General features: G+C 38.9%; 1 protein-coding gene across 1 annotated transcript in view; it reads right to left on the bottom strand.

Annotated features, from left to right (window-relative positions):
- Positions 1-24,411, bottom strand: part of LOC102292667 (mannosyl-oligosaccharide 1,2-alpha-mannosidase IA) — a 192,391-nt gene that overhangs the window by 84,915 nt on the left and 83,065 nt on the right. Inside the window, 1 exon segment of the mRNA XM_005925531.3 lies at positions 2,002-2,117. Within this exon segment, the coding sequence (XP_005925593.1) occupies positions 2,002-2,117 (116 nt within the window).

Here is a 24,411-nt window from a genome sequence, read left to right as displayed (position 1 = left end):
ATTTTTTTATTTAATTTTTTTTAAGGATTGCAACAAAATAATTTCTTAAATCTGAGAAAAATAAAGAGTTTTATTTTTCTTTTTTACTTCCTTGCTTGTTTTCTTATAATAATAAACAAACTACTGACCTTATGTGCTACATTTTTCCAGCCTTTGTTTTTATGCGGCATGTATTTCCTTAAGTGGCATTTAGAAAGAAAAAAAAAAATGAGGCCATCAGAAAAATTTCTGTAGGCTCTCAACAAGCTTGGTGAAGTGAATCTGACAATCCCTATGATGAGCCAGTGTGCTGTTTTATATGTTTTATATGTTCAAACTGCAAAAACTAGTTCATTATCAAAATGACGACATTAAGAAAGAAGATGTAGAAGTCACTGTGTGTGTTTGCGTTTAAAGTGCACAGTTTACTGTACTTGAAATGCTGTAATTTGGGCAGAAAATGAGATATTTTTAAAAAATGTGACAAGTAATCAGATCTTACAGGACAAAGAACAGCACTTTAATGAGGACATGTAAATAATTTCAACTTTCCTGCAGAAAATAATTGCAAGCCTCTGCCCTGCAATGACCGCTGATGAAGACAGGAAGTGGTGAAGTTAACAAATTGTGGCATATAACACCCCTGACAAAGTGCACTGTGAAGTGTAAACCCGCGTTTGTTGTCTTTATGATTGGTGACACTGTGGCTGTTTGTCAGCAGCTGCAATTACTGGCCGTCACCAGCAGCCACAGCTGCAGTCATAGTTAAGAATTTTCTCTCTTCCCTGGAAAAGGCCATTCGCTGTATTAACTGCGTGTGGGTGTGTGTCACGTCTCATTCCAAGTCCTTGGTATGTATCAGTGACATCTGTGCGTGCCATGAGTGAGAAAAATAACAGCTTTGATATGCAGGCAATAACAATCACTGTGCATTTCTTTACGGCCTCGTATCTGGCAGTGATCGACAACGTGCTGCGATAAAGCGCATCTCAAACGCAGTGGAAGTGTTTTTTAGGCCTCTGCTTTCCAGCAGAGCTGTTGACTGCATATTATTCAAATAGAGTTCAGTGTTACTAGCATCATGTGCAGTATGCCACACGTGTCAAATGTAGTTAAGATTGGTTTTCTTCACCAACACACTCATAATAAACAAGTGTTTTTGGGGCCTTAACTGTCAACAAACAAAACAACTTCAACTTGAGACATTTGGCGTGCTGTCATAACAGGCAGTGAATTGGTATAATTACTGCCTAGCGTCTACAGTAGCCTACCATGATGACAGTCATAATGACATAGTTGTGTTTGCAAGCTTTGTGTAATTACACACTATTACATAACCACATTTTATTGACAAGGTTGGTCCGGAAATGACCCCTTTCATTTGCAAAGCATAAAAAAAAAAAAAAACAACAACAACACACTGACAAACAGGCTCACACATTACCTATTAGCAGCAAACTCCCTAAAAGCCCTTCCTGGTTGCCACTTCCACTGGCTTTCGCTCAATTCAACATGATATCAGAACTGGCAACCCACGCTGCTTGCAACCCAGCCTTTACAGACTCGCTCAATGAAAGGGTCATGGCCTCTCTTTGCCTCCTCTCTCCCACATTTTTTTAATCTACAACACCCTTTAAACCCTGCTCCAGCACTCTCTCCTTTATTTATCACATTTTCTGCCCCACAAAGACCTTTCAGAGAGGCAGAGAATTTCATCAGTCGGTAACACGGCGTGGCTGGTGGCCACACAGGAAGCTTTTGATTTCGGCTGGAATGTCCTGAGCTTTGGAAAACTGTCAGACTCAGTGGACACAATGTCGCTGTTAAAGCACAAAAGCACAGCTTGAAATCAATCGAGCATGCACGGTCACAGCTGAAAACTTCATTATGCTTATGTAGTAAGAGTGTGGTTAAGCTTGATGGAGGGGAGGATGTTGCCCCCAAGTTGCCCGAAAGTAAAATGCGAAAAAAAAAAGAAAAAAAAAGAAAGAAAGAAACTTGACACTAAAATGAGTTTCTCACCGAATTTAGATCCAGGCTGGTCTTCACCCATTCCTTGGCATCATTATACTCATCCATCAAACCCATAATGTACAGAGTGTCTAGTGAGTCAACAATGGATGCTCCTCTCAGGCCACCTGCAAAAATCAGAGAAAACACAGTTATGCACGGAGACAAGTTCTGCTTGTTTTTAGGTTTGTTTTTAGCAGGATATGAGGTGAAAAGGTAAAAATCTCAACATGCAGTACCTGTCAACTATTCACACAACAACAAATCAGTCCAACAATTCGCAACATCCAACCAAATAAAGCTATTTCTGACTTTTCCACTGTGACTGCAAGTCTTTCTCAGACCACCCCGAGGTTTCTTTGTGTAGACAAGGTTTTTTCCCAGTGTATTCTTTATACAGCTGGTCGATCCTCTCCACGGTGAAGCAAAATACATTTTTATCGGTTAAATTTCTAAAATTAGTATACGTATGGGTGGAAAACAAGTCACTGCTGCTACCTCTTATCTTATTATATGCATATACATGAGCTATCGGCGTGTTGCATGGAGTATTGTTTTAACACTGATGGTATTTTTACAGTAACTAATCCCTAAAGCGGTAATCTGTCCACTAAGACAGTATGCATTTCAACTAATTTTTTAAAAGGGTGTTTTAAAGAAGATTTGAAAAGAAAAAAAGTAGAAAGTAGAATAAATAACCGACAAATCATTACTTTATTTCCTGCTACATAAGTCAAAGTCTTCGAAGATGGATAACTACTGAGATTTAACTCTAAACCTTTAATGTGGTGGTTAGCAACAGCAACTTGACAGCGCGTGTGATAAAAACTAAAACATAAAAGTCTCCCTCGCGCCGAGCTTCAGTAATTACTGCAGTGATGTTGAATGATAATACAAAAACAGCTTTGTGTGGCCCACATGAAAAGCATCTTCTCTCCGAGATTAAAGCATCCGCTACAAAGCACCAGTCACTGTAACATGAAAGTCAAGTCATTTAGGAACCAACCACCAGAGGGGAATAACAGAACCTGTATACTGATTATTGCAAACATTCAGCAGCTGCTGCTGGATTTCCCGGAGTTTGTGCGCTTCCTGCATCGACTCTGCGTAAATGTCACAGTGTAAAATCTGCTTGTCTGCAGTGACTGTGGATGCACGAGTGTTTGTCTTTGTGAATCTCAAGCTATTTATTTCCTTTCATAAACTAAACGAGAAATGCTAACGGATGTTTATTCCATCCTTATGAGAGATTGCATGGTCCATTTTCATTCTCATAGGACCAAATATTATGCAAATGGACCTGAAGCCCACAAAGACAGGGCAGCTCACAGGAAGAATACACATTACCCTTAATGAATTACTGTGTAAGAGTTTAAAGGCAAATTGGGGTTTGGAAGTTTAATAAGAAGAAAGTGGGACTAAACCGGCAGAGAATTAAACTTCTTGCGGGCTGAAAATGTAGATGAGGTGAAAAAATGCAATAGTGTGGAAACTGAACTGGTTAAGTAGGAGAGGTGACGAAAAAGCTTGCTGTTCATCTCTGAGAACTTAGCCTAGAGTAGATGGTTGGATTGATCTGATGCAACCATTCAGCAACCAGGTACATCAAAGACTTCAATTTTTATGAAGAATTATTTTCAAAGCTCGCCAAATATGTAAATCACAACCATGCCTTTAGGTGACAACACAGAACTGAAAAACTGAACTTTTTCAGATCCTGTTCTCAACAGACGCTGTGATTTTGTTAATGATTTGTGTTAAACTGCTAGAACAACCTCAATACTTTTCTACTCACAACAGATAAAATTAGTTTGTGTAAGTGAAAATGTTTCATAGCTATAAACTCCACTTGGACATTTAATCGATCTTAATGCTTTGCAGTTTTAGCCCAGTAATGTTATTACTACTGATTCTGTCACTCTGTTCACATAATCATCCGTTAAACAAAGTAACAAAAAAAATGTTTCTCCATATCTACAGCATATTCTATAGCTCTATATCTTAGCATATTCTATATTAGCTTATTTTATCTGGAAGGAAAGTTGCAATAACAATAAATCCCCCACCCATTCATGTCCATGTCAGCATCCTTTCCCCAGCCACCTCCTATAGCAGTGGCCAGTGGGGCACTCCCAAGACAGCTGACAGATGCAATGTCCCAAGGGTGTCCTGGGTCTGTCCCAGTTGGACACAACTACAACACCTGACCTAGAAGTGTTCAGGAGGTCTCCTAGTCAGATGCCCAGACCACATAAAACTGTCTCCTTTTGATGTAGAGGAATAATGGTTCACCTCTCCTTCCTGAATGACTGAGCTCCTCAACATCCTTCTAAGGATGAGCCCAGCCAACCCTCAGATTAAGCTCATTTCCACTACTGTCGTTGGTTCAGTCACTACCCAGAGCTCACAACCATAGGTGAGGGTTGGGAAACTGAGAGCCTTGCTTTCCACTCTCAGGTCTGTCATTACTACAACAGTGTCACATTCATGCAGACGTTTGATCAATCTGACTGTCAAACTCCTGCTTCTCTCACTCATGACTTGGGGAGACTTGGGGCTCATCGTGCAAGCTGGAGGTCATCATTTGATGAAGCCAACAGAACCACATCGTCCACAAAAAGCAAAGATAACATCCTGTGGACATCCTGTGGCCATTGACTGTGCCTTGAAATCCCTCAGAAATTAAATTATGATTGGAAGTCCAACACCCTACTGGGAATGAGTCTGACTTATTGCCAGCAATAAAAACTTTTTCGTTTTTCAGGAATCAAACAGGCCACAATACCAGGCCAGATACCTCATACTTCTAAGTACTCCCCCCAGGACACTTAAAGGATGCAGTCAAATGCATTTTCCAAGAGCGCAAAATATTCAATTCAATTTATTTATAAGCAGGCTCAAAAACCCGCCAAAGCAACTGTTGACAAAAGTGCTGAACAACTAAAAGAAAATAAGTATATTCAAGGATATGCAAGCACCCTCGAATATTCCTTCCGCCGCCCAAGAATGTCCTCAGTTGCAGTTAATACTGCTCCATCATGTGGGTAGGAGGCATTTTGCCTCTCCCGAGTCAACAGGAGCAAAAAAGAATAAACAAGTCGAGACATTTAAATCTCTCTCCATCAACTGGTTTGTTTAAAATCTTGTTTCAATCATCAACTCAGCTATTTATATCTTGAGCAGTTTCAGTTCTGACAGCATTTACCCTGCTCAACATTATTAGCATGAGAGCAAAACTCTCCGCTTCACCGTTTGCCTTTCACCTCGTCTCCATGCCTGTATGAATTAGCCGATGAGGTTAGCACAGATGAGTGACTTGGCTTGACTGAATGATGGAAGTCACACTCTTTGGCCATAAATCTAAAAGCATTTAATGTAAAAAATGTAGAGAAACATGATGTGGAGCTTTCTGTCTGGTAAATCAATTTTAAAGCCACATTCTTGTAATAGTACTCCCTTTGTTCCAGCACTGAAGTCCTGATGAGGTCGCAGTGTCATGGCTGTAGCTATAATACCATCTCACTTTTTAAACACCCTCTGCTGTGTTTTTCGTCTTGTTGTCGTATACTTTATATTGTCATCGACGGGGTAGTGCTAGCTTCAAGCAAGACTCACACTGCTTATATATGACCTACTATCGACCATTTACTGTCCGTGGTGTATAAGAGCGTGCAGAAACCGAGCGTGTTTTCAGATGCAACTCAAGCCTTCATTCTGTGTGAAGGGGAAGTACTGTTTTTAGTTTGTTTTCTAGCAGCCTTATCTCTATTCTGTGACAAATAGTAATGATGACAACTGAGAGGAGGGGTGTAATCAGATATCTAATGCCCTCTGGTTATCCAAACCCAGAAGCAGCTCTCTGTGGCTGCAGGCAAAACAGAGTGTGGAAAATTCCTATCGAAAACAGCACCAAAGCTAAGATGATTGATTGACTCTGAGGAGCAGACGGAGCAGATCAATCCATCATGGTGTACTTCTCCTACTTCCATGGTATAAGACCCTATTTATTTCTGTGGCCTTTTTTGCTACAAATGGAAGAAACCCTGAGGGGTCCTCTGAAGATGGGGGTAATTGGTGTGCCCTATTGTATTTATAAAGACTGATCAACATTCACACACTGACATTCATCACAACACGATCTCGTTTGCATTCTCATGCATCCTGTTGCCCTCTTTAATGTATTTTACATATTTAATGCGAAGTTGAAAACAAACTGTACACATAGCACAAGCATTATTTAGAAACCAAAGCTGTCTCAGTTAATGCCTTGGAAAATAAAGAACAAACAATATAAGCATAAATACCCAACCGTTAGGAGTCAGCCTGAAATACTACTTGACATTAAATGGCCACGATTCGACTGATTTATGTTTGGGGTTGGACACGGTTTCTTAATGAATGACTTTAAAAACTGACTGTCAAATTGTTCATACATTTTCTCAAGAACTGATTAAGAAGTCATTAGTTCAGCAAAGGCTTGAATGTTTTATTTATTTATTTTAAATAATAAATTCTAAAACACAATATAACTTTTGAGATCAAATAAAAATATTTCATATGATTACTCAAAGTGTGCTTGGATACGCCAGCGTACTCGTGTCCTGCAAGCATCACTACCGGAAAGTAAGACGCGAGTGCCAGAGTGTGTGTGTGCGTAGGTACAAAGAGTACATGGAAATCCATTAGTAAGACATTGGCCGGTGGGTTTTCATTTATCATAGCTGTCACAAGCCAGTCAGTGTCGGTCGGCGGGGTTACATTAGACGGCCCCGGTCCACATGATCAATCACTCAGCACGCTCATGTTGCGAGAATTAGTTCATTCTCTCTTCTTCTTTTTTTCTCTAAATGCATGCACGCACCACTGATAAATATGAATCAGGATAAGACACTTCTTTATTGAATCCCTCGGGGGATAGCTCAGAGGCAACATTTCCGCTCTAATTTCATTTAACCAGCACATACTGCATGCCAAATGTATGGTAATACTCCTGAAATGAAATCCAATGATCATTGTAAATTCCATCGACTAAGTACATTAAAAGTGCAATACTGTTAACCAGATAAGAATAATCAGATCTCAGAGATGGATCGTTTTAATACACCTATGAGAAAGACAAATCAGAGTTTATTTGTTTCTCATTGTTGCTGGAAAGTCACAGCACAAAGCTGAAAAAAATAAAATATTACAAATGTGCTCAAAACTCAGACCGCAATAAACCGGGGGCCTGTCCAGGATCTATTGTACTTTTTGCCCTGGGGCAGTCAGTATAGGCTCGAGCTTCCCCTGTGACACTGAAATAGACGAGCGGTTCACAAACTGGATGGATGGATATTTAAACTGTCGGGTGGATCTAATTGATGCAAGAGCTGGGATTTACAATAATTGCACTGCCCCGTTACCAGTGGTTGCCAGTAACCAATTATCAATTGCAAGGCTAATAAGCATCTTGTTTGCACTAATGCTACCTGACACCAGTAAGACAGTAAGTGCATCAGTGTGATTTTTAAAGGCATTTAGCTGGTTGCTATTCGAAGCACATGGTCTGCATCACAGATAAAGCGCACAGGCAATGGTTCTGTAGGCGAGTGGGCTTTTGATGAAGAGCACCAACAGAGCAACAGTGGGGAAAGAAGTAAGTGGTTTTAGAGGGAGTAGGATTAAGTAGGGTTACAGAGCAGAACATGAAAAAGCTTGGGAGAAACACAGAGTGTGAAATGTCATGCCCATCAATCAAGATTGACTTTTCTGGAGGGCTGCAATACCAATCGTGTGCATTAGCCTCTTTGAGGAGAAGATGTCAGATAAGTCATTGAATATCAATAATGAAAGGACGGTGGATCATCTGGATATATACGCTTGTCCCTGAAGGTGCATATCACCGTTCATTAAAACGCATCTTTTTATGTCAGTCTGGTTTTAACTGCAATAACTACACAGCATAGACGTTATAGCACAGACAACATCAGAGTGATGAAGTTTGCATAGCAAGGAGGTTGAGCTCGGGGGGGTCCTGGTTAGCCTATATACGCCTTCAACGCCAAGCCAAGATAGGAAATTAATCAAAGTGATAAACGAATTGGATATTTTGAAGGTTTATGTTCATTTTAAAATATGATTATGGCATAATACGTTGGTAGACGTCCCATCAAACCTCAACATTATTTGAGGTTTGATGGCAGCCATTTAAAGATAATCCAATAGTAAAAACTGTGCCACAATCAGTGGGGACAGTCTTCTGTAGCAGCTAATAGAAGCTACTTACTCCCAGATCCTATCCCACTTGCTACAAGATGATAGTCAGGAAACCTAATCCTCCTGATTAACATTTTAAACACATGCTACTAGTCACTTCACAGAACTAGGCCGCATACACAGGGCTTGTTAAACATGTTCAATTGAATCCTTATTTTCAATTAAGACTGCACAATTTGTTCACTTTACACTGGACTAATTTGTGCCTGCATAGTTCACGTCTACTAATCTCTAAAAAGACCGAGTCTAAAGCAATACAAACGAGTTACCTTATTTTTCAGTTTTGGTGCAACAAGCTACCAATTGTCTGGTGTTCGTTTCTCTTTCCTTCAACAAAGAATATGACACATGTTTAAAAAGAACGTGAAAGAGCAGGCGGCAGCTGCAGAGACAGAGCTGTTTGCAGAGGACTTGTTACTGAGCTGCACTGCTTAAATCATAAGGCTAAGGAAAGCTGACCCTGCACCAAGAAATATGCAGAGTGTGTTGTGTGTGAGACATTGATGTAACACACCCATCCAAACAACTACACTGGGATAAGAAGAAAGGAGATGGAAGGGTCAGAAATCAGCTCAGTTCTTATTGAAGTGACAAAAACAATAGACAAGAGACTAGACAACTGATCTGCTGTTAAGAATTCATCCTTTATGTAGATACTGGAAAAACACATAAAAACAGCTTTTACTTGATTCAGCTGAAGACCCAAAACTGCCAAATTATACCTTTAAGAATTAAATTACCAAATCACCGTACGTCGCCATCTTTTTACCTGTATTTTGTTCTGCTTTTCATTTTGCTTTTATTACATGATCTTCTTCAGCAGAAGAAATTTCACAAACCTGTAGATATCTATAATCGTAAAACTAAAAAATAATTTTATTCACAGATTTATTTTATGCACTTGTCAATTAAGAAAGGACTATAGGAGATGTTTTTCAATAAAGTTAGCAGTCTTTGTCTAGAAATGGAAGTCGTTCTTTTCTCAGAGTACAGTGTGCGAATATATCTGCATGTCTGCTTTGTCTTGACTAGCAGTACCATGCATATAAATCTTCTGCTTCTCTGCTTTTGTATTGCATGCGCGCACATACAAACATGACATTATTCTACTTATTACGCAAATAGTAAGTACCTAGAATGGACCACATGGAAAAAAGAAATGCTGACATCTGATTGTAATTGCACCCCACATATGCTCATCTCTTCAGCATCTCCATTTTCACCATTATGGTAATCACGTAGTCGAACTGCAAAAGGCTTGCGTCTAATGGTTCTTTGTGCCTTCCAGAACAACAACCATTTCTTGGCAAGACAGAGGAAGGGAAAGAGAATTGGCAGATCAAGGGACTTTAGAGCCGGAGTCAAAAGAAATTTGTTCCATTAGGAGGACTGAGGAGAGGGAGATGACTGAACCTGAGGCTTCAGCTAGAACTGCAAATAGCAGATATCCTTTATGTCAGAGCGCATAATTGTTTAGTCCCCACGTGCTGGACAAGAAAGCTGGTGAATACTTGTCAGGGGGGTGGATGTGTGATTGACTCCCAATGCATTTTAACATATTCTGAGACACTGAGCTTTAAGGAGGACTACTTTAGTGTTAGGCAAGCCTCAATATTTGTAAATGACATAGACTGCATGTAGATGGATGCAGCCACCATTATCATGACACCACCCACGCCTTGAGGTCTCAAGCTGAGCATTTTAAGCATCACTACCTTTGTGTATTTTTTGAATACTGGACATTATGAGTGATGGCTGGATCAGACAGGCTTTATCCTGCTTCATCATCAGTTTTACTCTAGTTGAGATCATGATTTAAAAATTAAGATCACAGGGTATTAAAATAGACAATAAAGCTATCAGCAAAGTCTAAGAAAGTTGGTTCTGTTCATTTTGATGTTGTGTTTTCAGTGGAAGAGTTCCAGGACATTTCTTCAGTCTTGGCTGATTGCAGATGTCCCCAACATTATAAACAGTATATTTGCATAATGATTGAAAGTAGCAGCACTGACTAACAATGGGGCATGTAATCAGCTTTGGGATCATTGATATGCAAATTGTCATTGATCAATGGCGATGAGATGAAAGGTTTCTCCCAATGAAAACGCAACGTTCAGAACAAAATCAACTTTCTGGGATTTCCTTGCCTGGATGATTGAGCAAGCATTGTGACTGTCAGGAAAGTGTTTACTGAGGACATAGATCAATTGAAAAGACTTGTGGTTTTCTTACAGACTTACAGTACAATTAGAACCAGATGAGTTGCCACCTTCTGGCCATTCAAAAGTATGCAGATTTCCCCAGTGGAGACATTTGGAAAGAAAAAAAAAAACAACTTGTATTTTTATTATGTAGATATATCGAGATGTGTTATGCTGTGTTAGAGAATTGTGATCCGCTGTGGCAGATCACAGTGCTGGGGCAGGAAGAATTACCAATACACTATCAAAGTGTCAAAGACTAAGAAGCTAATCACCATACCTTAACAGAGATTAATCCAATCGGAAACAAATACAAAATACAAAGTGTCCAGACATGATTAAAGAGGCTCTAGACTTCAAGCAGTACACACATCAATCTAATTGCAGCAATCTAATTTGCCACTCTGGGAAAGCGTGGCGTGTCAGTGGAGCAGCCCTGTCTGATATGACAGGCTCTCAGATAAGATTACACACCGCACACAGTGTTATCGAACCCCTCGCCTCCTCCCTGTCCTAAAAGCCTGTCTTGCATTGATCTAGAGACACGGCTGAACAGTAGGAGAGTGAGGAGAGGGGGGGGATTAAACATCTGATGCTCGGTCAAACCACAAAACCTGATTTGGGATGACAGCTAAAGCTAGAGGCTCTGATTAGGCAGTTGATAAAGCACTAACAATTCATCCAGTTGTGAGGTCATTCAACTGGTATCTAAAGAATGAATAAATAAATGCTCGATAGAAATCCACCCTGCAAACACAGACTTCCTCTCATTATTAAAACAAAGGCACTGCTCTCCATCACGTACACCAGACGTTTACTCATCTGAACTGTGCTTTCTAGCTCACTAGTTGCACACAGAAAAAATGTGCAGCCCAGGCCATTTAGGAGAGCTGTAATAACCTGTTGACAAAAAGCACCTGTCAGCAGGAGAAATTAAACCAGCCATCTTCAGCGAGCAGCTGCTCTGCTTCATTTGTTCAGTACCTCAGCCATTTAAAGGTAAAGGAGGACCCTGGAACTAAAATGCTACAGACAGGTAAGAATTTAAAGAGAAGAAATAGAAAGAAAACAAAGTGTCTCATTACAGTGTTGGGCCATCATTACCCGCCAGGGCAGTTTTAGTTTTTTTCAACAGATATTCCATCATTTTGTGTTTGGACAATGCTGGTGGATGCACTTTCTAACACATCAGTTCCAGATCTACTGTATGTTTAAAGGCCACAGATGTGCCCTCATGCCCTATGCACTGTAATCCTGGAGGAGATCAGTCCCATCAGCGTACAGATCAGAGTTAAATAGTGATCACTGATTGGCAGTAATTCTTTAATCTATGGGGACAAGTAATCGCAAAATATCCATGCCAGGACAGTTACATTCAATTTAATTTATACAGCATCAAATCACAACAACAGTCACCTCAAGATGCTTCAGCTACCAGGTTAACTGCAGCTGTAATTCAGGCTTCTCCTTTAATTTGTCACCCATCTGTATTTGTCCAAAAGATATACCTATAGTGAAAGCTGATTTAAAAAAAAAAAAAAAACAAAAAAACATTTAGAGTTGTTGTTTTTCTTGACTAGTCTAGAGCACTCAGTGACTATTGGCAGCATAACGGGCAGCAAAATAAAAAGTTTACATTCAGTCAAAGTGGGAGATTATTTGGGGAGAAAAGTTTTCAATTATAGAAAACTATTTCAGGTTTCTGACAAATCTATAGAGAACCAGTTTAGAAGCTGCTGGTCTGTACATTGAAAGATACTACAGCTTGCTCACCTGCAATTTCACACTCAATTACTAAGGGAATGCAAACTTTCTAACAATATTTCCTGGAGGAATGTGAGTTGAAACACTTGTCCACAATACTCAATATCAATTTCTCTTTCACTGCTTTACCAATTCCTGAGTTCATTTCGGTTTTACCGTGTTTTGTTCCCAGGATGCCAGAGACTGTTAGGTCTATTCAACCCCAACCACCCAGCCACCGACAACAACCATGAAATGTCTCCCACACTGTCAGGCTGATTCTGAAAGTTCTTCCAATCTTTGCTGCAGGAATGAATGATTTTTTACAATTGCAGTTATGCATTGTGGCACAAGCTTCCTCCTTCCCTTCACTCAACACAGACAGAGACCTGCCAGCGATTGGATGGATAACTGTCAATAAAATGGGAGGAAAGTGTCTTCTGTGCAGGCAGGATGAAATATGTGCATATGTGCATGAGTTTTAGACACTACAAGCTGCAGCAGCTGAGGTGCTGATTTGCTCGCAGCTAGACCTAATGTCAAAGTATGTCTTTTCACGCAAAGACCCAAAACAGCAACACTAAATAAACACAGAAACAGTATATCCTTAAACTTAAACATAACTGTGTTTCCACAGAAAACAAAAGGCAATATTTGAGGAGTTCCTGGAGAGTGATAAGACAACCTGAAGGAAAAACTAAATGCTCCTTTGTACCAAGAAGGAAAAAAAAAAAAAAAAAAAAGGACTGTCACTGAGAACCTGAAAATCTGATGATTTAAAAGAGACAATGGTTGACACTGTGGTTGGAGAACACACAAGCTGCGATGAAGAAATGCTTAAAAGAGGTGCTGTATATTAATAGACTCCAAAATAAGTGAATGAACTAAAATCTGCTCCCTAATACGCTTAAAAGCTTGGCATGAAAGACTTGTGATTAAAACTGCCAAACACTGATTACTACCCAGCAGCAACATGTCTCAAGTTGCAGACATGTCATCAGTGACTCCGGATCTACGTCATCAAAGAGTGAGATTACATAAAGACAGAGTTGTTTTTTTTTTTTTTTAAAGGATCCTGATGGTAAACACCGAGAAATAACAACAAAGGTTTTAGCGTTTTATCTGGATCCACGAAATTTTACCCTCACTGTATTCATGCAACTGAATTGTTACAGTAGCACAGAGTACAATCCATTATAATCCCCCTGCTTCGTCATACATTTTGCAAACACTTTTTCATCATCTTGGCTATAATCCCTCTGCAAAGGCTTGATGATGTGCTCATGCCCATTGAGGGGGACTCATTCTAATCCGAGTTGGGAAAAGCAGAAATTTAGTTGCGATGATAATAAAAGATGGCTTCCCTTTCATCTTGATAGCTTGAGTTCTGCTTTATAATGCTGTAGAGCAGCTTTCTTTGTCAAGGCAATTCCCCCAAAACAAACATACTGTGAATTTAATGGCACAGAAAAGTCCCACAGCAGATTATCAGAAATGACACAATTAAAGGTCATGATGTTGTATTTTTAATGTGTTGTTCTTCTGCACTTTTTGGTTTTAATTTCTTCTTGCTTTGTGTTTTGTGATAGCCAGCTATCCTTACGTACCCCCTGATGACATCAACACACCCATGCTTTTATAACCCTGTCACTTTCCCTTGGACTGAGGGAGGCACTGAGCCCACTTTGGGCGTGCTGTGATCTCTGTGCAGTTGCCACCGTTTCACTGCCAAGTGATGCGAAGCGAGCCAGGATCGTCATTACATGCAGTGGGACGAAACCTGCTCTGACAGCAGGCTTGCCCCAAAAGTGCATTATCAGAAGCTTGCTGTCTAGTATCTTATGAGCCTGCACCTTAAATGCTCCAGCATTAACCCGCAGTTGGGGGCAAAATATTTCCATCATCCTTCTGATCTCATGGTTTCACTGGATTCATGGAGCGAACAGCTCTTATAACCTTACAATCTTCACTAGTGTTCGAAGACATTTTTTTCAGCAGTAAAACAAATGTAACAATCATCCACAACTTTGGCATTCTGGTTCATTGACCAGTTTCTCCATGTTTCCCACAGTGTGGTTCAAGCCATAAAAGTTGACCCTCAAGTTGTTAGTTTTATGTTAATAAAGCATTTCATTAAATCTTGTGAAAATGGAAAAACTTTCCAAGTATAATAATTCATCTACAGATGGTAAAGGTACTGGCGTGCCATGAAAGTGACACCGCGTCTCCTGCTGTTGGCTCTCAGCAAACTGAAAATGGTGAAAAATGTCCACTCCGAGAAGCAGTTTATCACAAACATTCCAAAATTCTTCAAAAACAATAAACAATGTTTTACAGCTGTAGCATCACTAAGCTGTGCAATTCCTTAGATGTAACAAAGCGAATGCAATACAAAAAAGTTTCTGACTCAGTGTAAATATAAAACCTGTGGAGAAGAGCCTTTAGGAAAAATGAAATTCAATTCATATTATTTAAGACTATGACTGAAACACTATGCAGACTTAAACACAACTCTTTCTGACTACTGTATACAGCACAGTGGATTTTCAACAGCAAACATTTGCACCACTAAGTAAAAAGCAGTATTTAAATATTGCTCCTCAACGTAACACAGCCTGAACTAGACCAATATCATTGGCTGAGACTGCTCACATAGAAAGAAACTGCAAATAGCTAGAACTGCAATAAGAGAGAAAATATTGTTTTATTTTATTACATCTTAATTCACACATTTGTCCTACAAATACTTACATTGACAAATGTTTAAAATAAACTACAACTTTAACAATACCCCGAAAATCCATATAGATTGGGTTGTACGCATATCTCAGTGACAGTATGTAAAGTAAAGTAATTCCCAAAGCCCTACTGCTGCTGCTACTGCTCTATATCCTCCAATTATCATGATATACGATGTGGCCAGCCAGCAGTTCCACTTTAGGCCCTATTGGTCCCAGAACAAATAGGCAATATTGAATGGAGGGTTGGGATGTGCTCTCAGGATGGGGTGAGGGACCAGATCCTGATTTGTCACCTAGTGCTGGTCGCTATGGAGACAGATGATTTCAACCCCATCGTGATGGAGCCTGTGGGATATAGAAATTGATGGGGAAGAAAAGGAAAGTGGGTGGATGGTTGCACCCCTTCTTTCTGTGTGTAACTTGCATGTGACAGGTGGTGATGGGCACCATTTGCGTAGCCCTTCATTTAACCTTAATGGAAAGGGAAGCTGCCACTCCCTCCTTTGCTCTCTCTAACCTTTACAGTGCCCCCCTTTAAAACCAGGTGCAAGGTCTACAGAGAGGTAATTGCTAAGGAGGGGAAAAAAACCTGTCTGCTTAATATGTAGGCTGAGGAAACAGCAGGCAGTTGTCAAGCGAAGTGCTTCCTGAATAAAGCTGACTGCTTTTAATAAATGTTCCATAAATGACAAAACAGGAGGAGCTTTCAAGTGACACAGGTGCAAAGGTGCTCGATCAGTAACAGTAAAATCCAAGTATTAGTATGCATGTATGTCAGTACATACAAGTCCCTTTTAAGCAGCACTGTCTTTGGAAAAGTGATGCCATAGCGGATATGTTTAGCTCCAGTTTGTTTGCTGTAGGTTATGATGATGTAAGACAGTGAAAATTGGTGAAAATCCAACATCACTTTGGGGGGATCCGGGATGCCTGAGAACCGCCAGGTGCGTTATAAAAAATGTATTTCACCTTTCAATAGCACCTCCAACCAGACCAACTAAATAATAAATATCCAGCACTTCATTATTTGGGCCATCGATCCAGAGTAAATCAGGTTTTCAGGTCTCTATCATGTAAGAGTACCTGGTAATGCTTTACATCATCTAAAAAGCCCTCAGGGTTTCCTAATAAACGCTACTGGTTTCAAATTGTCCTTAGGCGTGCCATAAGAGAAAAGGTGAATGGTTCAGCCTGTTTTGCTAGAAGCAGCTCATTTTGCATGCCAGGAGAACTGTGAGCAAAAACCGATGACCTTATGCTCTTTAATTGCACCTCTTGGGATGAGAATGGAAAGGTAAAGAGGTAATGGGACAAAATGAAAAAAAAGACAGGATTAAATAATCATAAAATGAAGGCAGAAAAATGGAAAACTATTTCTCCATGCGTAAAAAGGGGTCTTTATGCTTTCATTTGTTGTAGAGAAGCAAAGAACTGGAAAGCAATTGTGAATAGCAGCATGTGGCCAATCCCCTTAACAGCCATAGGACATCTATTGTTGATGAAAAATCTCTGGAGTGAGGGAGGGGCAGCTGTGACACCTAATGTAATGTTCTCTCTTTTTCAGCACAATCACAAGCCTTGTCCCTAGCATCTGTTAGACTATGGTTTTGGCTTGGCATTTAATGTGCCTTAGCTAGTGACCCAAATATGCAGGCATGGGGGTAATGACGTCGTTCACAGAGGGATGAACATCTCTTTAATCCACCACTTAGCCTGTTGGATTGGTTGGCTTCTCACTTTGAAGCAAATGGAGAAAGTGATAGTAGTACATGAGACATCTAATAATAATGGTAAATTACACTTGTCAAACTTAGCAAAAGAGGGAATCTAAAGAGGATATAGTGGATGTGACATATGAAATGGTTTAAATGGTCAAAGTTTGGTAGTGTATATAACTAAACTCTTGATAGATAGGCTAGCTAAAAGTGGGCATCACACTTTTTTTTTAGCTAGCTTGTACGCTAATATAAGCCCACAGCAGTTAGGCACTTAGCTAAATGCTAATAAACAAAAATGGAATCTATTAGCACCTTAATAGTATTTATATTTCTCAATATTTATTTTTTTCTTGTTTCTGTAAATTAGTAAATTTTAGGTGTGCTTGTAGTCGCTGGGTCTGCACATGCTAGGCTAATCGAGCACTAAGCTAACTAACACAGATAATGCTTATCCAAATTTTGAGGGGAAAAAAGTGAATAAAACCATTTCCAGAGTTTTCAACCCACTTATTTATCTGTGATAATAAAATTCCCAGCTTTTCTACCATTTATGGCTTGAGTTAATCAGTCAACATCAGTTAGAAAATAACATAAAACGACCAAACAACCGGTGATATATAAGCAGAATTTAAAAGCAATCTTGGTCAATGTTTCAACTAAGAAAGGGTCTTAAGCTGCACGAGAGGAGTGTAAAAGATTTTTGTACCAATCTAAAAGCATCATACCCTATTATGGATGAAAATACTGGGCCACCAATACTTTATACCTAAAAGAACTGCTTGGCCATGGAAACCCTTGCCCCCCGCACCCAGTTTTTGTACTGATGTTAAAGCCAGACACGTTTTTGGAACTCTCCAGTTATTGAGTTAGCACAGTGTTGCTGACTTTTATGCAATACATATATAAGCATTCATTGACTTGACTATGTAAGTTTTTGTGGTCTGCCACTTCATGGATGATTTTCTTGTGTTCCCTAAAATACTACAATTTGAGCTAATACCACTTACAGTTGATGGAATGTTGACTTGTTACAACTACATATTAATACACTACAATTCATTAAAAACACCTGAACTGAAAGGTTAAGAGTTATGGTCCAATACTTTTGTCCCTGTCATTTACCCAAAACTCCACTTTATAATAAGCTAGCATCTGCTTGCCATATACTTGTTGTAGCCCAAAAGGGAACAGAATATAAGTCTAAGGTTTCAAGGACACTAGACAAGTAGGCAGAGTTGACATGGGCTTTCTGGCTTTTCCCCAGAATGGTAACAAAGGAAAAGAAGAAAATGCATTTTGGAGTCTTTCCAGGAAGAGATCTCAGCAATCAAGTCATCCTAAATTAGCTTTCTTTTCAGATCAAAGAAAACAGCCTTTATTGTAGGGCTCTGGTGATAAAAGATTAATACCATAAACAAGCTGTCCACTCGGATTTGCTTCTAGCTGTGTGGCTGTGAATAAGCACATGAGAAAATCTCAAACATCTTATGGTGATTCACCCAGAATGCCAAAATCTTTGTGTTTACTCAAAAGAAAAGAAGAAAAAAAAAAGCTAATCTAGGTACATTATCTCAATAGTATCATAACGATTGGAGACAGACTTTTTAAGAAAGGGTGAAGTATTTTATTTGGCTTTCTTTAGCTTTGTCTGGTAAGCTGGGAGTAGTCGTTTTAGGATCAGTATTTTCCTTTGCAAATCCTTAAGTGTGTACTTATATGCCATATATACCTTTTCTGTATATCATACATTACTTCTTCAGAATGATGCTCTGTTTGTGTTTAACAATGCCTTCTGAATTCAAGGCTGAGACGACCATTCAGTCTTGCACTGAGATAAGCTGGAAATAGAGCAATCACTGCTGATTGTTTTAGCTAATGCCCTCCACCATACAAGTAGGGCACGAGAGCTCTGGGAATCAAATATTGAAAATAATTCATTGCACTGAGAGCTTTAGCCTGCAAGTCTTGCAGTTAACAAGTGTCCCAAAATGACTTTGCATCACTTTCCCACACTCTCTTAAATCAGTTCTAGATCTAAGTTTCAGATCTAAATATGGGAGTTAAGGCTTTCCTGATAGCCTGAAGTATGAAAAATCTCATATCATAATGTCTTGCTTTGCCCCGAGCTATCACACTGTTTCTCTAAACAAAACTTTTTCACTCTCTATGATGCCTCCTTGCTCACCATGTCAATATGAACTGATCAATAAAAGTAAAAGCTCACCTCAGCTGATCTCACAGAGGCATGAAACCAGAAGATGAATTAAACAAAGGACATAAATGACCACTTTAAAACCAAAACCAAAGCAATTAAGAGGTAGTCAAAGGAGCTTGCAAAGAAAAGCGTCTGGACTTCTTTAAGTTGCTTGAAGACTCAATTAAGAGGTACAGTAGTTCTGTCAAATCATCCTCCAGATTTACACTTACTGTTGTTAAAAACGGTTCTTTTACATTCTTAGGGCCAAAAAGACACAAGGCTCAAAAGTGGTCTTTTTACTTTAAAAATGATCTTTATTTTACATATCCGGGTATGAAGACCTTTCTCATAACACACAACACAAGGTCTGAAGCACAAACGGAAGCCTAGTTATTTATATACTTGCTCTCACGTCACACTTACGTTTCAATCAAACAGCCTAGTTGGTTTCACTTTCACTTCATTCTAGCTGCAAAAGCGCTTCTGCAAAAGCATGCAGTTTCCCGTCTGCACTTTTTGGCACAGAGTGTACTCAGAGTTAGGCCTTTCTTACATTAAAACAATATAATCAGCAAATACGCATTCAAAATATATAATTCAAAACTCAACACTGTGTTCAACTTTCATGCTTCAAGCTGCTATAACTATATAAATGTTGAACATTTAGCTAAAGAGCAGACATTTCATTTGGCCAAAAAACAAAGGAAGAGTGGAAGTACTGGACTTGAAGAGGTAAAATATGAAAGAAAAAAAGAAACATCTCCAAATCAATTATAATAAATGTGTTGTGCAACTGCTGGATGTGTAAAATAAACCAGTATACCAAATAACCTTCAAGGTGATCATATGTATATGTTGTCTTCCATTAGAAAGCTATTGTAAATTTTTAGACTTGCAATATAAAACCCACTGTGGTGGATATTTTGTAGTGAAAACTCAAGCTCCTTTCAGGAGCATCTATTTCCAGTGATTAGACAAAACCATTTCAGATTTCATGCCGTAAGCACCCCATGCTTTAAGATTTATTATTGCTGAAAGTAAACCGCGGCAGCAGGTGAGACATCTTGCATATCATCCAATTGACCTTCAATGCTTTATGTCAGCAACGGTGAAAGCTGCTGATAATATCGGCACCAAAACTTGAAGCCGACTGGTAAAAGTTATTAACATGTAAATATAACAAGTGCTGAACTACACAAACTCCATCTGGGTCACAGTCATCTCCACCTTTAAGTTGAAATTTATCAATGAAATGCATTAAATGGAAAACAAAGCCCTTCAACTTAACCACCTTCCCATTGCATCTGCTTCAAAAGAGTTTCAACTTTTCCAACAAAGTGCACGCTTTTGCATGCCATTAATACATAAATCCAAGCTTCAATTAGCACTACAATTTTACTTTCTAAATTAAAAACACTGAACATGCTTTACATTATGCAGTATTCTCCTCAGGCACTGAGAATAGGGTGACAGATATTCCTCTGTGCTACTGCGTGAATCTCATTTTACAAAAACAAATGATTTCTTAAGCTGGAGACAAAACAAATGTTGCTGTCATATGCACTAAAGTAAAAGGTGACCTTGATTTTCACCTTTTCACAATGCTCGAGGAGATTTAATATTAACCTGACATGAAACCGGATAGGGACAAGACAGCGCTACCAACTGCTTTTTAGCCAATTAGCAAATTACATCTGTGATGATTTTCTTGTCCAGTTTTATTATGTCACACAAATTTTCAACATATTATAATAAATGCTTGTTAATCAAAGTTTAACCTCCGTGAATGCATATATGCTAACTTTATTATAAATGACTACACGTTGGCTGAGTGGGAACTCCCACACAATCTCACATCAAGGCACGATTGTTCAAAGTACGTTAAAAAAAATTAGCTTTCTAATTGCCCAAGGCAAAAGAAATTTTAATAAGCTCTGAAGAAATAAAGTAATTTAAATGACAAAAGTAAAAGGAGGAAAGGAAGTATCAGAACTTTGTTTCAGAGAAAAGAATTAAGAGAGACGCTTTCAGCCTTGAGGGTCATGACAAAGGGAAGAGGGATTATAGCAAAAATAAAAAGGAACGTAGGGTTGAAAGAAAGAATTAAAGGAAGATTATAGTAAAAGTGAAAGTGTGACAGAAGGTTTGGAGTAAAATGTCTCTCTGCCTCTCTGTGGTTTGGGCCGGGCTGTACGTCGAGCAGCAGGGATGTTCTGGTTACTTTCAGCATATTGACAAACCTCAGACGCCGTTGCTAACCGTACTGTAGATCCAATCTCGTAGCATTTCTGTTTGCTCTGGGGATTAAATTAAAGAACACAGCATCCAATTTCATACCTGGCTTCTTGCACCACCCCTCACAATGTGACATTTACTCACTAGCATGATGCCCTTTCTCCCTTCCTCTCCCTTTGACAACCTCCCACTCTCTATTCATAGATAATGCACTGTGCAACACACGAGGATAGCTAAAAGCAGGAAAACGATGACAGTTTTCAACAGACTGAAAAAACATTTTCTTACAGGATTAACCATATTCTGTTGAACAAAGTCTTTCGCTTCCCTTCATACTTGGAGACTTGACTATTCCTCAGCGGTGCTGCCAGAGATAAATAGCTTTTTCTACACTACCTTTGTTGTTCGGATATCAGTCGGATCGGCATTCTTAATGGATAGCTGTGCTGTATGGATAAAGACAGCAATTACTTGGAGAAGCTGTGCGTTGTACTCTTCAATATTTTAAACATATTATAGAAACATCAAAACATTTAAAAACTGACTTCCAAATTAATAATTTGCCATGTAATTAATAAATAAATCATTGTAAAATATTGCAGTGATTTATGATATCGTTCATGAATGCAAAAGATATATATATATATATATATATATAGATATATAGATATATAGATATATAGATATATATAGATATATAGATATATAGATATATATAGATATAGAGAGAGAGAGAGAGAGAGAGAGAGAGAGAGAAAATTAAATTTTATATGGAAACAACATATTAGGTGGCTGCTATACTTGTCAATATCAGTGTGTAACCATGGCTTAATTCAATACAATTAAACAAAGACAGTACGATCCATCATCAACCGATTCTTCAGTTCAAATCTAATTTTTTCCTAAATTAATTAAATGTTGATGTGTCGCAGTGTGCCAAATCCCAGTGAAAATTAGCACCTTTTGCACCTTCCTGCATATTCCTCCATGTGTGGACTTATTTGGTCCACAGGGCTGAATCACTTTGCATATGTCTCACAGGAATCCTTCAGCACTGAGCACCACACTGCTTCTAACTTGTAAATGGTGCTGACTTATAGATCGTATTTACATCACTGCAATAGAAGCATGAACAATAAACATGTCGCACAAGATTGCTTGATATACAACGAGTAAGCGAAGGGATTTTAATTACACGCACCATGTATTCACGCTCAGCATGCAAAAAGTTTGACCTTGTTCAATGAAAGCATGCTTGAAATAATTCATTTCACTTATTTATTCAATAGCCATTGTTATTCTGTGTTTGGGGTCTATTTTAGCAGTGTATTTACTATAGCTAAAAGACACATGAACTGCACAGCTAATATGCATAGTTGAGTGTTTGTTTAATTATTGCATCATGTTGTTTGCATGTTGCAAATTCTCGCCGTATCAGGCCCCACTGCCAGATTCCAGTATATTTGTTTTCTTATACAACTGATGGTTTCATGGCGTGAATACAACATAAAGCAGGATGAAAACAATCTCAATATTTTATCTCAGGTTATACAATCTAGCAAACTGTCACCTCGCTGTCAACCTTCTGTATAGCAGCAATCTCCTTTACATGGAATGCCTTTTTTCTGACTGCCTACATCACAAAGTAAATGAAAAGAATGCAAAACACAGCTGTGACACACAGCTATTCTTATGTTAGGTTGTCCTGGCCAAGAGATCCAGCATTAACCTAGCACAGTGCCTGGAGAAAAAAGAAAATGAAAAAAGCATGCAAACGCCACAAAACTTAGCCATAACTGCATTGAATCCAACTAGCCCCATGCTTGTGCTATCATCACAATCTGACACCAAGCTATAATTTATAAGCTGCGTCTCAGCTAGCTAGAAGTGCCGTTAACCTTTAGCGTCAGGTATAAATCCAGCTCCCGGGGATGAATCCGTATAAAATACAAGCTGTTTGTGCTGAATGTGTAAATGTGATGAAGTGATTGTTTGTGAATATGCTACCAATAACAATTTAATAAGCTGATATCAAGGCTCACTGCTTTGAGTCTGTTTGGAGTCCCATATCTCCCAGCAGTCAGACATTGCTTAATGCAACTTTAACACGAACAAATCATTGCAAGTTTATCATCATCTCTATCATCTCTCAAGTTTTAATACTGACAACAGTACAGTCCATTAACTTTCAGTGTCCTTGGCTGATATTCCTTCCTAATGATCCCTTACTTCACAAGTAGAGTAAGTGGATGAAGCCTTGATAACTCATCTTGAAACACGACTTGTAGTAAAAACTAACAAATCTCTGCCCCCTGCAGCATATTAATCAACAAAATCGACTAACAAAATAGGCTTTCTGCAGCAAAATATCAGCCCAATTACATTGAGAAAAGTCAATCAACTAAATTTATTACATTAAAACAGTAGAGAGTGGGGAAAAACAGTTTGGATTTATTATATTTGGAGCGCTTGTTATCTAATTTGTTCTTCTGTTTTTCACTGAATGATGCTGGCAGTTCATTGTGCTTGTGAAAATACTGGATAACACACAGTATCAACACAAAAAAGCACAGATGGAAAAAAAAGATTGATTTATAATCAGTTCATCAGATAACACAGACATAACGCTGCACTCCTCTTTCTCATCGAACTCACCCTCATGAACAACCTTACAATGTAACTGCAGCCCAGCCCATGCAGCAGTATATTAATGACTAACCTCGTATTGTGGATGGATTTTCTCAGTTGTTCTCCTGACTGAAGTTTGGTCCATTTACAGCATCCAGCCATGCGATTGCATTTGTCCCTAACCATCGGGAACCATGACGTTAACTTTTATCGAGAGGAAAAAAGTAAGAGTTCATCTATGGGCTCAAAATGTGGTCATAAATATTTTGTAATTGTAAATCAGTTTTGTATGTGTAAAAAAGATTTGTATGTGTAAAGAGAATTTGTGTGTGCATAAAAAAGATTTGTGTGTGGACTTAGCCAAAAAAAACCCCTGCAAATTACAAGTACGGATTTTGACCCTATTTTTCTTCCTTTCATCTGATTTGTGATTGACATGGCATTGACCAATGTAACAATCCAATCAGAGAACAGATGGGTTTGGCTGTCGGAGGGGCGCTTTTTTTGAACTGCAGGTCTTTGAAGGGAATAAATGCCCTTTTACATTCCAATCAAGCGTTTTCCTTCATGAAGGAAAACAGTCTCTGGTCGTCCGAGTTTGGTGATTTTTGTGTCACAGGTCTACATGTTTAATACAGGGACTTCCACAGCCTTTTCAACAGCGCTGCGGACCGCAGGGGGGCGGGCAGTGTTTTGGAAATGAC

This window comes from Haplochromis burtoni, unplaced genomic scaffold (genome assembly GCF_018398535.1).
Source record: "Haplochromis burtoni strain Fernald_Lab_line unplaced genomic scaffold, NCSU_Asbu1 Contig_84, whole genome shotgun sequence".
NCBI classification, from domain to species: Eukaryota; Metazoa; Chordata; class Actinopteri; order Cichliformes; family Cichlidae; genus Haplochromis; species Haplochromis burtoni.
This window is presented reverse-complemented; position numbering and strand designations above follow the sequence as displayed.